At 39.7% G+C, this 15,172-nt stretch overlaps 1 protein-coding gene across 5 annotated transcripts in view; it reads left to right on the plus strand.

Moving 5' to 3' along the window:
- The window catches only part of ANAPC1 (anaphase promoting complex subunit 1), a 100,469-nt gene that overhangs the window by 28,583 nt on the left and 56,714 nt on the right, over positions 1-15,172 (plus strand). For all 5 annotated transcript variants that reach the window (XM_061431427.1, XM_061431426.1, XM_061431429.1 and 2 more), the window contains exons 18-21: positions 3,219-3,293; positions 8,842-9,110; positions 12,035-12,126; positions 12,927-13,075. In XM_061431427.1, the coding sequence (XP_061287411.1) occupies positions 3,219-3,293; positions 8,842-9,110; positions 12,035-12,126; positions 12,927-13,075 (585 nt within the window). The remainder of the gene's footprint in view (positions 1-3,218; positions 3,294-8,841; positions 9,111-12,034; positions 12,127-12,926; positions 13,076-15,172) is intronic.

Consider the following 15,172-nt stretch of genomic DNA (forward strand, 5'->3'; position numbering starts at 1 on the left):
CCCTCTGGAGAAAATGCAGGCTTGCCAGATGGCTCAGTGGTAAAGAATCTTCTTGCCAATGCAGGAAATGCAGCTTTGATCTCTGGATCGGAAAAATCCCCTGGAGAAGGAAATGGCAACCCACTCTAGTATTCTTGTCTGGGAAATCCCATGGACAGAGGAGCCTGGTGGGCTGCAGCCCATGGGGTCTCAGAGTCAGACCCGACTGAGCACACATGCACGCTGGAGAAAATGCCTTCATCAGGCAAGACGAGCTGAGGCCTTGGCCAGGTGTCACCTCAGCGCAGCCGCTGTGTCTCTTCTGTGTAGAGTTGTACTTATCCCTTGTCTCCCACTTATTATCCTCGTTAGCTGTTTTATTTTTCTCTTAGCACTCGTTAAATATGCTATGCTGTATATTTTACTTACTTTGTGTGTCTCTGCTCCCATTAGGAAGGTAAATAGCAGTGCCGGGCAAGGATGGATGCCTAGTGAACATGTGCTGAATGAAAGCCCTTGTCCAACTAAATGAAGTATTGTTTTTAAGAGTTTATATATGTTATATCATATGAAAGAACTGCCTTCTGCAGTTTCCTTGGGAAAAGTTTTACTGGGAAAATAGACAGTTTTCTTATTCCAAACAATTGCGTGAATGCTACTTCAGTCCAGATTTTTCCATTCTTTATTAAATATGAAAAAGTTGAGCCTTACAGAAACTGAAGGTTTCTACATATGAATAAGTCTGCTTCAGCTTCTTGTAGTTTCTGCATGTTGCTGTCCTGCAGGACTTGATGAATCCACATCACTGTGCCTCATTCTCTTGCAGAGGGCCAGTAGCCCCTCATGTTTCCTGTTGTAGAGAGGACCGAGTATGCAGCTGCTTATTTCTTTTGTAAAGAAGAATCTGACTCTGACTAATTTGTTGCGTGGTAGCCCTAAGAGAAGGAACAAGGAAATGAGCCCTGAGACTGAGTTGCTTTGACATTTATTTGGATGACTGCATAGTTAAACCTTGTCTTGGTTGTCCTTACAGTGAAAGCTCAGGATGAAGTGGTCCTCAGTGGCAAATAGTTTTTATTTTGTTTTGTCCAGATATATCCTCTTTGTTTTCAGTAAAGTAATAGGGTGGAGAGTAAAGAGTACAGAATTTCTGCCAATGACCAGCTATGTGACTCTGGAATTTCTTTGGGCCTTCCTGAATTTACTGATGTTAAATGACGGCTCGGGGCCAGATGATGTTTCTTTTTGGTTCACAGGTTCTGTGAGTGGCTGCATCTGAGGTTAACTGTTCTGTCCTTTGGGATGCTCATATTTTCATCAGATATTGAGTCCCTGCTGTGGGCGAAGCATGAAGCCAGGCTTTTCAGATAAGCATTAGGCAAGACAGATAGTTCCTCCCATTGAATCGACTGTCCCAGGAGAAAGCAGATAAATGAATATTTTGTAGTCGGATTATGATAGATCAAGGTCAGTGATCCACAGGATTATATAACAGGGTTGGCTAAGCAGTGACATATTAAAATAATGAAAATAAAACATCCATATGTGTGACAGAAAGGTATCTGTATCAGTTTCCACTATTCTTTCCCATAACTCCAGGTCTTAATGAATTTGACAACCATAACAGGGGTGTTCTTTCTGATTGTGGGACTTAGACTGTGTATGTGTATGCATGCTGTATTTGGTTAAAGTTTCAGGTAAAATCATTTCATTTGTTGCTTTGATTTTACTCTTGTCATTTTTGTTTTTTGATAATATTGTATATAAGTTGGGCTCAGTTTTTTTTTGTGTTTTTTAATACATTCTTTTAAAAAAAATCTTTGCCATTATGGTTTATCACAGAACATTGAATATAGTTCCCTGTGCTGTACAGTAGGACCTTGTCCTTTCGATATTGTAAATGTGATAGTTTGCATCCACCAACCCCAGACTCCCAGTCCACCCCTCCCTCCTCTCGTCCCTGGGCAGCGGTAAGCCTGCTCTCTGTGTCTGTGAGTCGCTTCTGTTTTGTAGGTAGGTTCATTTGTGTCACACTTCAGATTCCACAGTGAATGAGATCATACAGTGTTTTGTCTTTTTCTTGGGCTGTTTTCTTTGAATACTTCATAAGAAAACCTGTTCTTTTGATCAGTTCTAAAATTAACTTTATTCAGTTTTATATTTAAATATTCAGTTTTAAATATTGCTGTTTACGTTTAGTTTTTATATATAAATCAACTTTCAGATGAATGAGATTGATAAATATGTAGGTTTCTATAGCATAGGAAAATAGACCATTTTCCTTTTATACGGTTATGATTGAAGAACTAATAGTTCAGTGACTGTGCAAAGTAGCAGAAGGGGCTAAGGTTATGCCAGAGAAAATTGGATTAGGCTGAACTTTTAGAAAACTGCTTTTATGTAACTGTATTAGGATAGGCTATTATAACAGAAAGCCGTTGAAAGATATAGTGGCATGTACAACAGAAATGTGTATCTTGTTCCTTTAACAGTGCTTAGCAGGTAAACAGGCCACATGGTTTAATTAGGGACCCAGGCTAATGGAGCATCTGTCCTCTTCAACCTGAGGCTTCAAAGATCACCTTAGAGTTGACACCACCCAGTCAGATGTGAGGGATAGAGCATAGGGGAGCACGCATGGGAGGTTTTCATGAACTAGTCTGGCATTGATGACGTCCACTCTCATTGATAGTCACTGTCACAGGGCCACATCTCACTGTGAGGCCTGGGATACAGCAGCCTGGCTGTGGGTCCAGAAGAAAGAGGAGAACTCAGATTTTGGAGAGCACCCATTTCTGCCAGAGAATTGTTGGGCTGTCACTATGGACAGACTCCAAATATATGTCTAAATGTATGTTTGCTTAGCTCTGACATTTGGCTAACATTGGGTTGATTCTCTGAGACTGGGTGTGTTTTGGATATGACTAATGGTCCTTGTTCTACCAATGGAGTGAAGATCAATGTCATGAGAGAAGTGAGGAGGAAAGGAAGCTACTGTTGCAGAACCTATGAGCCCAGGCACCAGACTAGATGCTTTATATAGATGATTTCATTTAATCTTCACAATGACCCTAGAAGAAAGGTGTTCGTATCGTGTTTTTCCAGATGAGAGAATGAAATTTGATGTCATTCCTCAGTTTCCATCATTGGTAGAACTGATTACTGAGTCCTTTAAGTTGATCTGTTGTAAGTGATAAATTTACATGATTTTTCTCTTCTCTTTTGGGGTTATCTTCCAGTTTGACTTTGAAGGATCACTTTCCCCAGTCATTGCACCCAAAAAGGCAAGGCCTTCTGAGACGGGATCTGATGATGTAAGCATTGTTTTTTCTTGCTGATACAAATTAATTTGTGGATACTTGTACCAGTCCCCCATATTTGTGGTGTTCGTGTTGATTTGTGCATATTTCTAACAGCTTTTGCTTATTTTAATACTGAATGACAGTTATTTTGAAGGATAGGGCCTGTCAAGTTTTCTGATTATTTATTTACTTTTCTCTTTAATGATCATCTTAAAATTACTAAATATACATAGTGCTGTATGTTATAACTTTGAGTTTATAGATGTTTTACTGCCAATTCATCACCTTAAGTGACAGCATTTACTATGCAGTGTTTCTTTAAGTTCTCAAACATATCAGATTCCATGGGTATATTCTTGTGTTTCAACACATTCTTTTAAAATTAAGGTATAATTTGCATAAATGGAATGTTTAGATCTTAAATTTACAGTTTGATCAGTTTTGACAAATAGACACTCATGTAATCCACACTGCTGTTAAGGACAAAACATTTCTGTGATTCTATACAGTTCTCTTGAGCCATTTTTAATCAAAGCATCCACTGATTTGATTTCTATCATATGTTAGTTTTGCCAACTCTAAAACTTAATATAAGTAAAATAATATAGTATGTAGTCTTTGGTGTAAAGCTTCCCTCATTCAGCATAATGCTTTTGAGATTCATCGATGTTGCAGATATCAGTAGTCTGTACCTTATTGGGACAGTAGTATGACTATACCATGGTTTTTATAGTCATTCTTCTGCGGATGTGTATTGCCATTATTTGACTATTATGAAGGAAGCTGGTGCCCACATTCAGGAACTAGTCTTTGTGGACCTGTATGTCCATTTCTCTTGGCTAAATGAATACGTAGCAGTGCACTTGTTGGGTCATTGCTGGTCTCTGATTGATTGTACTGTATTGTACTCTGACCAGCAGTACATGAGTTGGGTCATTGCTGGTCTCTGATTGATTGTACCGTATTATACTCTGACCAGCAGTACATGAGTTGGGTCGTTGCTGGTCTCTGATTGATTGTACCGTATTGTACTCTGACCAGCAGTACATGAGTTGGCCAACGTTTGCTGTCAGTGTTTTTCCTTTTAACCATTTGAGTGTGTACAAAGTAGTTTCTCTAAGTGGTTTTAATTTGCTTTTCCCAAATGACTCATCACGTTAGGCACTATTTCACGTGCTTATTAGCTACTTACATATCTTTTTGTGAAGTTTTTGTTCAGGTGTAAATTGGATTTTAAAAATATTTATTGATCTAAAGTTCTCTATATATTTTAGATGTGAGTTCTTTGTCATATGTGTGTTTTGGGAATATTTTCTGCCACTATGTGGCTTAACAGTATCTTTTGCTGAGAAGAGTTTTTTATTTTGGTTGTCTGACTTATAAATTTCTAATTTTTATGATTGGTTCTATGTCTATTGCAAGAATTTTAAGTTAGAATAATACACTGTATTAAGCCTGACAGAAACACCAATAAATTCCAAGTTCTGAAGAAACCATGGATTATCTCAACACAATACAACTGTACACAATACAACCATAGACTGTCTCAACACAATACAATAAATCACAAGTAGAAACTATTTCGGTTCAGTTCAGTTGCTCAGTCGTATCCGGCTGTTTACGATCCCATGGACTGTAGCACGCCAGGCCTCCCTGTCCATCACCAACTCCTGGAGCTCACTCAAATTCATGTCCATTGAGTCGGTGATACCATCCAACCATCTCATCCTCTGTCTTCCCCTTCTCCTCCTGCCTTCAATCTTTCCCAGCATCAGAGTCTTTTCAAATGAGTCAGTTCTTTGTATCAGGTGGCCAAAGTATTGGAGTTTCAGCTTCAGCGTCAGTCCTTCCAATGAATATTCAGGACAGATTTCCTTTAAGATGGACTGGTTGGATCTCCTTGCAGTCCAAGGGACTCTCAAGAGTCTTCTTCAACACCATAGTTGAAAAGCATCAATTCTTCGGCACTCAGCTTTCTTTATGGTCCAACTCTCACATCCATACATGACTACAGGAAAAACCATAGCTTTGACTAGATGGACCTTTGTTGGCAAAGTAATGTCTCTGCTTTTTAATATGCTGTCTAGGTTGGTTATAACTTTTCTTCCAAGGAGTAAGCATCTCTTAATTTCATGGCTGCAGTCACCATCTGCAGTGATTTTGGAGCCCCCCAAAATAAAGTGTGTCATGATTTCCATTGTTTCCCCATCTATTTCCCATGAAGCGATGGGACCAGATGGCATGATCTTAGTTTTCTGAATGTTGAGTTTGAAGCCACCATTTTCATTCCTCTTTCACTTCATCCAGAGGCTCTTTAGTTCTTCTTCACTTCCTGCCATAAGGGTGCTGTCATCTGCATATCTGAGGTTATTGATACTTCTCCCGGCAATCTTGATTCCAGCTTGTGCTTCCTCCAGCCCAGCGTTTCGCATGATGTCCTCTGCATAGAAGTTAAATAAGCAGGGTGACAATATACAGCCTTGACGTACTTCTTTTCCTATTTGGAACCAGTGTGTTGTTCCATGTCTGGTTCTAACTGTTGCTTCCTGACCTGCCTACAGATTTCTCGGAGGCAGGTCAGGTGGTCTGGAATTCCCATCTCTTTCAGAATTTTCCACAGTTTGTTGTGATCGACACAGTCAAAGGCTTTGGCATAGTCAATAAAGCAGAAGTAGATGTTTTTCTGGAACTCTTGCTTTTTTGATGATCCAGCGGATGTTGGCAATTTGATCTCTGGTTCCTCTGCCTTTTCTAAATCCAGCTTGAACATCTGGAAGTTAACGGTTCTTGTACTGTTGAAACCTGGCTTGGAGAATTTTGAGCATTACTTTACTAGCATGTGAGATGAGTGTAATCGTGAGATAGTTTGAGCATTCTTTGGCATTGCCTTTCTTTGGGATTAGAATGAAAACTGACCTTTTCCAGTCCTGTGGCCACTGCTGACTTTTCCAAATGTGCTGGCATATTGAGTGCAACACTTTCACAGCATCATCTTTTAGGATTTGAAATAGCTCAACTGGAATTCCATCACCTCCACTAGCTTTGTTCATAGTGATGCTTCCTAAGGCCCACTTGACTTCGAATTCCAGGATGTCTGGCTCTAGGTGAGTGACCACACCATTGTGATTATCTGGGTCGTGAAGATCTGTTTTGTATAGTTCTTCTGTGTATTCTTGCCACCTCTTCTTAATATCTTCTGCTTCTGTTAGGTCCATACCATTTCTGTCCTTTATGGAGCCCATCTTTGCATGAAATGTTCCCTTGGTATCTCTAATTTTCTTGAAGAGATCTCTAGTCTTTACTGTTTTATTGTTTTCCTCTATTTCTTTGCATTGATCACTGAGGAAGGCTTTCTTATGTCTCCTTGCTATTCTTTGGAACTTTGCATTCAAATGGGTATATCTTTCCTTTTCTCCTTTGCCGGGGTCCAGCCCTGGTGGATCCAGGGAATTCGAAGCGGGGACGGTGTCGGTGAGGATCAGGAAACGACTGCTTAATTAAACTTTAATTAAGGATATAAAGAGTAATAGAATAAGGATAGCTCAGTGAGGAAATTCAGTGGAGAAAAGAGGCTGAAATAAGGATAGCTCAGTGAGGAAATTCAGTGGAGAAAAGAGGCTGAATAATTCAGCCAAAAGGTGAGAGAAAGAACGACATGGGGAGACCAAGTTTCGGTGAACAAGGCCTGCACTTTATTTTCCAAAGTAGTTTTTATACCTTAAGTTATGCATAGAGGATAATGGGGGAAGGGGTAGAGTCATGCAGCAAGCCAGGCTTTCTTCCTGCAAACTTATCATATGCAAAAGCTTAGGTGATTTGCATCATCTTCTGGCCCAGAGGCCTGTTAACATTTTAAGACCCTTTCTTCAGAAAACTTATTTTTCTCTAAAGGTGATTGGTCAGGAGCCACCCTCCAAAAGCCTTAGATAAAGTTGCATTCCTACAGAGCAGAGGTGTGGTGGGCTATAACAAGAAAAAGAATTAACTCAAGGGTCCCAGGTTACAAACATTAAGTGTAAGCTACTACTTACACCAGTTATATTAATCAATACACTGCCAGGGACACAGCAGGTAAGGGATATGGAAACTTAGCAGCAAACATTGGCCCAAGAAGTGAAAATCCCTTCACCAATACAATTTCTAATCAATCTTTTAACTGCTCAGAGGAATCTGTATTTAGACAGTTTAGAACATCTCATGCCTCTCACAGTTGGGAGGCTCTGAGCAATCACATGTGGCCGGAAAAACCTATTCAGGCAGGCTAGAGGACTTCCAAAGGAGTTTGTAGGTTGAAACACTGTCACACCCAGGAATTATTAACTGGAGCTGTAAGCTAACTCTTTTTCAGAGAGAGGTAGTGGGGGACAGCCCCCCGTAAAGTCAGAGGTGTAGGTGAAAGCACAAAGCAGAAAGTAGGCAGACTCTGGTTTGGGGGGTAGATGCTCGAGAATTTCCGGGGGAACTCCTGAGGCTCGATCCTGCCTTTGCGTATGCCAAGCCTCCTTCCTCATGACCTTTGCGCGGGCGGAGCTCGCTCCCCGCACTCCTTTGCTTTTCACTTCTCTTCTTTTCTCAGTTATTTGTAAGGCCTCCTCAGACAACCATTTTGCTTTTTTGCATTTCTTTTCTTGGGGGTGGTCTTGATCCCTGTCTCCTGTACAATGTCACTCTACAGACGGACATCACCAGGTGGTCAATACTGAAGTCAGATTGATTATATTCTTTGCAGCCAAAGATGGAGAAGCTCTGTACAGTCAGCAGAAACAAGACCAGGAGCTGACTGTGACTCAGATCATGAACTCCTTATTGCCAAATTCAGACTTAAATTGAAGAAAGTAGGGAAAATCACTAGACCATTCAGGTATGACCTAAATCAAATCCCTTACAATTATACAGTGGAAGTGAGAAATAGATTTAAGGGACTAGATCTAATAGAGTGCCTGATGAACTATGGATGGAAGTTCATGACATTGTACAGGAGACAGGGATCAAGACCATCCCCCAAATAAAGTAGAAACTAAAATAGACTCAATAGTTGTAAAGTGTAGTATAGTTCATGTATAAAATTCAGTTGCTTATTAGGCATGTTACTGGCCTCAGCATCTTGTCAACATGGAAATACATGTATATCAGCTGGATTCAAGTAGATCTCTCCTCTTACCCAAACCCAAATCAGTCTAGTGCTCCCTACACCTGCCTCTCTACACTTCTAGGCTTTCCTTTTCTTGTGGCCCATGAGACATTGCCAAAATAATCTTAAATTTTTCTCTTTCAATCTCTGCTTAAGTAGTAGAATTCTTCTACTAAAGTCTCTTCCTTAAAAGGGTATGATTCAAGTGGTTTTTAAAGGTGGCTTGTCTTAATATTTATTCCTGGCACTTGGAAATTGCTTAGCTGTTAGGTATTGGTTTCAATTTTTCAGCATTGTGGTTTTTTTTTTTTTTAATAATGTTAACAATGTGAAAATGGAACTTGAGTTGTTTTAAGTGAATTTGATCTTCTTCTTTAATGGTGACATTACAATTATTTAGAAAGTTAATATCCTTTTTATTCTTCTTAGGACTGGGAATATTTACTAAATTCAGACTACCACCAGAATGTTGAGTCTCATCTCTTGAACAGATCTTTGTGTTTGAGTCCTTTGGAAGTTTCACAGATGAAAGATGAGGATTTTTCCCAGAATCTCAGTTTGGACTCTTCTACACTTCTCTTCACTCACATACCTGCAATTTTTTTTGTTCTTCACCTGGTCTATGAAGAACTCAAGTTGAACACTCTAATGGGAGAAGGGGTTCGTTCACTTGTTGAACTTCTCGTCCAGTTGGCAAGGTAAATATTGTTTATAGATTAGAAATTTCAAAAAGGTCATTAGATGACTTAATTCTTGGCCATGAATGTCAAATAGGAACCTTGCAAATAAATTTCTGAATTCTGCCTTCTCAACAAAAAGGAGCATTTTCCATAAGCCACAGAACTGTTTGAAGGGATCCATTGTGTAAGGGCCATGGGTCAGGCTGGGGTTGCAGGGTTTTGTCCTCAGATGAGTGGAAAAGGCAGTAGAGTGTGTTACACAGTGAGGATAACCTGCTTGGTTTTCATTTTGACACCATAATTGTGGTGGAAAGTCTGTAATGACACCTGCTGTTTTTATAATGATGCCTTAGATTCAAATAGTGTTTAAAAGTGAAAGTTGCTCAGGCATGTCCCACTGTTTGTGACCCCATGGACCATAGAGTCCATGGAATTCTCCAGGCCAGAATACTGAAGTGGGTAACCTTTCCCTTCTCCAGAGGATCTTCCCAACCCAGGGATCAAACCCAGGTCTCCCGCATTGCAGGCGGATTCTTTACCAGCTTAGCCACAAGAGAAGCCCAAGAATACTGGACTGGGTAGCCTATCCCTTCTCCAGAGGATCTTCCCGACCTAGGAATCGAACTGGAGTCTCTTGGGTTTTAAGCAAATTCTTTACCAACTGAGCTGTCAGGGTTTAAACTAACAAAACTGTACTTTACATGTAGAAATTGTCAAAGTAGGTACTACAATCCCTGTTCCAGTGATGAGGAAACATGCTTAAGTTTTGGGGGGGGGGAATTTTTTTTTTTAGTGTGGACCGTTAAAAAAAGTTTTATTGATTTATTTATTTTTGGCTATGGTGGGCCTTCGTTGATGCTCGAGCTTTTCTCTAGTTGTGGCGAGTGGAGGCTACTCTCCATTTGCTGTGCAGGCTTCTCATTCTGGGGGCTTCTCTTATTGTGGGGCCTGGGCTCTAGGTGTGTGGGCTTCAGTAGCTGAGGCCCCTGGGCTCTGGAGCGCAAGCTCAGTAGTTGCGGTGCACAGGCTTATTTGCTCTGCAGCATGTGGGATTTTCCTGCACCAGGGATGGAACCCGTGTCTTCCTGCACTGGTAGGCAGGCTCTTTACCACTGAGCCACCAGGGAAGCCGCTCAAGTTCGTTTTTAAGAACAGGTGCCATTTACTAGATGTTGGTTCTTTTTGCTGGTCCTTGGGTGTCCCAGTCTTGTCTTCCCTGTGTCTTTCAGGCTCTTGTAGTGGATCCACAGTAAGACTGTTCTGATGGTTTTTTTTTTTTTCTTTTCTTTTTTTTTTAAATTTAATTTTATTTTTTAACTTTACAATATTGTATTGGTTTTGGCATATATCAAAATGAATCAGCCACAGGTATACAAGTGTTCCCCACCCTGAACCCTCCTCCCTCCTCTGTCCCCATACCATCCCTCTGGGTCGTCCCAGTGCACTAGCCCCAAGCATCCAGTATCGTGCATCGAACCTGGACTGGCGACTCATTTCATATATGATATTATACATATTTCAGTGCCATTCTCCCAAATCATCCCACCCTCTCCCTCTCCCACAGAGTCCAAAAGACTGTTCTATACATCAGTGTCTCTTTTGCTGTCTTGTATACAGGGTTATTGTTACCATCTTTCTAAATTCCATATATATGCGTTAGTATACTGTATTGGTGTTTTTCTTTCTGGCTTACTTCACTCTGTATAATAGGCTCCAGTTTCATGCACCTCGTTAGAACTGATTCAAATGTATTCTTTTTAATGGCTGAGTAATATTCCATTGTGTATATGTACCACAGTTTTTTTATCCATTCATCTGCTGATGGACATCTAGGTTGCTTCCATGTCCTGGCTATTATAAACAGTGCTGCGATGAACATTGGGGTACATGTGTCTCTTTCCCTTCTGGTTTCCTCAGTGTGTATGCCCAGCAGTGGAATTGCTGGATCATAAGGCAGTTCTGTTTCCAGTTTTTTAAGGAATCTCCACACTCTTCTCCATAGTGGCTGTACTAGTTTGCATTCCTACCAACAGTGTAAGAGGGTTCCCTTTTCTCCACACCCTCTCCAGCATTTATTGCTTGTAGACTTTTGGATCGCAGCCATTCTGACTGGTGTGAAATGGTACCTCATTGTGGTTTTGATTTGCATTTCTCTGATAATGAGTGATGTTGAGCATCTTTTCATGTGTTTATTAGCCATCTGATGGTATTTTTAACAGTCTTTTTTAGCACTTTGTGTTTGGCACTGAACTCAAAATGTTTATACTTAGCTCTTGTTTGAGCCTTTGTGACCCTTGGTGATAAAGTTAAGTTTGAATTAAAATGCCAACCTCTGAGTTAAGGTTGTAGTATATTTTCTGATTTATGCTGCCTTCCTTGAGATACTGAAATTCTTTTCTGAGACACGGCAGTTTTAATTGATGGTTAGTTTCTCTTAATGACAAGGCATTACTTTGAGGAAGATACTTTTGTAATGAAATGATTTTCAAACCCTAATCATGGCTCTTCAAAATAGGTAAAATTGGTATAATGTTTTACACTTTATAAGGTATTTCTCATACATATTATTTAATCTTAAAAGCTTGAGGGTGGGTTGACTGGTGTTTCACCATTTTCTAGAAGAAAAATTACTGAGATTCAGAAAGTTGACTTCCTGAAGATCACACATCTAATAAATTAACAGAGGAGAAATTGGACCACAGATTTCACAGCAATTTTACCCTCAAAATTTATCTAGCAGAAGGAGTTTTGGTTGCATTTGTCATACTGGGCACTTTAAAGTCCAGAAATAAAATACAGAGACTCTAGATGTGGTTGTCTTCTTTCTCCTAAGTAAATGTTTTAAATTAAAAAGGTCAACTGATGAGTCTTGTTAACTGTTTGGGAGGAGAATGCCATAATACCTTGCTTGTTAATTCCTTTTATATGTTCCATTGTTTTAGAGACTTAAAATTGGAGCCTTACATAGATCATTACTATAGAGACTACCCAACACTTGTCAGAACTACTGGACAAGTGTGCGCAATTGACCAAGGTAAGTGTTTTGCTGTTAAAGATTTTTCTCAACAGTGTACTGACCTTTGCTTGTGTTTTTCTTGGTAAATAGCAGAGGATATATTTCTTACTGTTAACCTCTAAATCAGGGATCGTGTCTTTCCACCAGGCAGATTTTAGTTTGTAGTGTTTGATCTCTGACTTGCAGTAAGCCATAGCTTCTTCAGTGTGGGGGGTTGGGGGTGGATTTTACTCATCCCCAAGGTTCTGCCTTGCAAAAGCTTAGAGCTTCCAGTGCCAAGGATGCTTTGCTATCCTGTGTGGTCCAGTTAGTAACCACCCACTGTGTGTTATTTTAGTTAATTAAACTAAAAATTCATTTCCTCAGTTGCCCTGGCTACATTGCAAGTGCTCAGCGGTCATGTGGGGCTGGTGTTTGCTGTATTGAACAGTACAGATACAGAACAGTTTCATAGCCATTGTATTGTCTTGGACCCTGAGTTAAACGGACTCTAGATTGGGGCCCAGTTGTTAAAACAGAGCAGAATCCTGGGTGTCTTGTCTTTTCTCATCATTAGAGTTAGGGCAGAAAATTTTGGTGACATTCTTTATATGCCTTGAACATAAGAATTTGCTAAATTTCCATCCAGGATCAGATAAAATACTAGTTAAATTCCACATATGTAATCAGATACTTACTGTGGCAGAAAACATGAAGCATTTTGGAGAATATGGAAAAAATGTTACTCTGATTGTTTTCAAATGACAGGCATTGTTGATAATCTTTCCTCTGAATTAAAACAGTATTGTTTTAGTGTATTCTTGCATCTTTTTCTGAAGGTCAAACGGGATCTATGCAGTACCCGCCATTTTTCACTCCTGAGCCACCTAGTGTTTATCAGTGGGTGAGCTCCTGTCTGAAGGGGGAAGGAGTGCCCCCCTATCCTTACCTCCCCGGAATATGTGAACGTGGCAGACTTGTAGTCTTGGTATGTATTCAGTGTGTTGCCAAACTTGTTTGTTTTTTGCTTTTTAACTTTCAATGTAATGTGAAAAATTATCATATAGAAAAATTACCTTTCCCCCCCATTTTGTGTATTGCTCTGTGGATTTCAGTAAATGTTGAGTTCATGTAATCCCTCCCATAATTAGAATTCAGAATGGTTCTATCAACCCCCTCAGAAAATTCCCTCCTGCTTTTGAGATTCATTCAAGTATTGCTGTAGCCACAATTCATTGCACTTAATTGCTGAGTGGTGGCTATACGTTGTGTGGATGTATATATCACATTGGTTTATCCATTCATCCACTGAAGATACTTGAGTTGACTCCAGTTTTTAAGCAGTTATGAATACAGCTGCTGTAGACTTTCAAATCTAGGTTTTTGTGTGAACAAAAGTTTTCATTTCTCTAGGGTAGGTACCAGAGGTGGGATTGCTGGCCATATAGCAAGTATATATAAGATTAATGTATTTAAGAAACTGTAAGCTGTTTTTCAGAGTCTCTGTTATTGTCATTGTTGTTCAGTTGCCAAGTTGTATCCAACTATTTGCGACCCCATGGACTGCAGCAGGCCAGGCTCCTCTGTCTTTCAGTGTCTCCCAGAGTTTGCTCAAATTCATGTCCATTGAGTCAGCGATGCAATCTAACCATCTTATCCTCTGCCACCCTCTTCTTTTGCCTTCTTCCCAGCATCAGAGTCTTTTCCAATGAATTGGCTGTTTGCATCAGGTGGCCAAAGTATGGGGACTTCAGCTTCAGCATCAGTCCTTCCAGTGAATATTCAGGGTTGATTTTCTTTAGGATTGACTGGTTGGACCTTCTTGCAGTCTAAGGCACTCTCAAAAGTCTTCTTCAACACCACAATTCAAAAGCATCATTCTTTGGTGCTCAGCCTTCATTATCATCAGACTTTCACAGCTGTACAGTACTAATGGGAAAACCATAGCTTTGACTATACCACCTTTGTTGGCAAAGTAATGTGTCTGCTTTTTAATACACTGTCTAGGTTTGTCATAGCTTTTCTTCCAAGAAGGAAGCATTCATTAATTCCATGTATCTGTATTTCCACCATCAGTGAGTGAGCGTTCCAATTTCCCTGCATGCATTCTGGTCAGTGTTTGGTATTGTCGTGATTTGTAAATTTTCTCATTATAGATGTGCAGTGATAACTCACTGTGGTTTAAATTTGCATTTTCTTAATGGCTAGTGATATTTTGAATGTGCCTACGTAGGGGGTTTTGTCAGATACATGGGTTTGAAGCGTTTTCTCCTGTGGTTCGTCATGTCCTGTTGTTCTCTTAACGCTTCCTTTGTGGAGCACAAATGTTTAATTTTTATCCAGCCAGTTTATCCACTTTTTTCTGTATGGATAGTGCATTTGGTGTCATGTCTATGAACTCATTAACCAAATCAGAAAGATTTTCTTCTGTTTTTGTCCAGAAATTTTACAGTTTTATATTTAGATCCATGATCCATTTTGTTAATTTTTTCTAAATCAGATGTGAGGTTTATGTTGAAATTTTTATTCCATTTGAATGATCAGTTTTTTTTAGCATCAATTGTTGGGAACACTGTTCTTTCTCTTTTGCACTTTTTCAGAAATAAGTTGACATATTTGTAGGTCTGTCTCTGGACTTTTTATTCTAGTCCATTGGCCTGTGTTGTGGTCCACAGACTCTTGATTACTGTAGCTTTATAGTCAGTCTTAAAATTGGTCAGTGTGACTCTTCCTTCCATTACTTTTCTTTTTAAAAATTATTCTAGCTATTTTAGTTCCTTTGCCTTTTCCTTTAAATTTTATAATTGGCTTGTCCATAGCTACAAAAAATCCTACTTGAATTTTTTTTAATGAAATAATTTTTATTTAAAAAAATTAACCCAACGTTATTAATACATAGTTAATCCAAGGTCAGAGCTGATTCAGATAGAACCAAAGGGTGTCGATAAAGGTAAGTTCCTTCACAATAACGTCCCTTGGTTCCCTTATACTGGAGTAGCCTGCCGAGAGGTCTTCTGTGGACCTTTCTTGAGATGGGGCTTTCCCAGGCTTATAGGAGAACCAGATCTTTTGTCTCCTGTCTCAG

Source organism: Bos javanicus, chromosome 11, assembly GCF_032452875.1.
Source record: "Bos javanicus breed banteng chromosome 11, ARS-OSU_banteng_1.0, whole genome shotgun sequence".
NCBI classification, from domain to species: domain Eukaryota; kingdom Metazoa; phylum Chordata; class Mammalia; order Artiodactyla; family Bovidae; genus Bos; species Bos javanicus.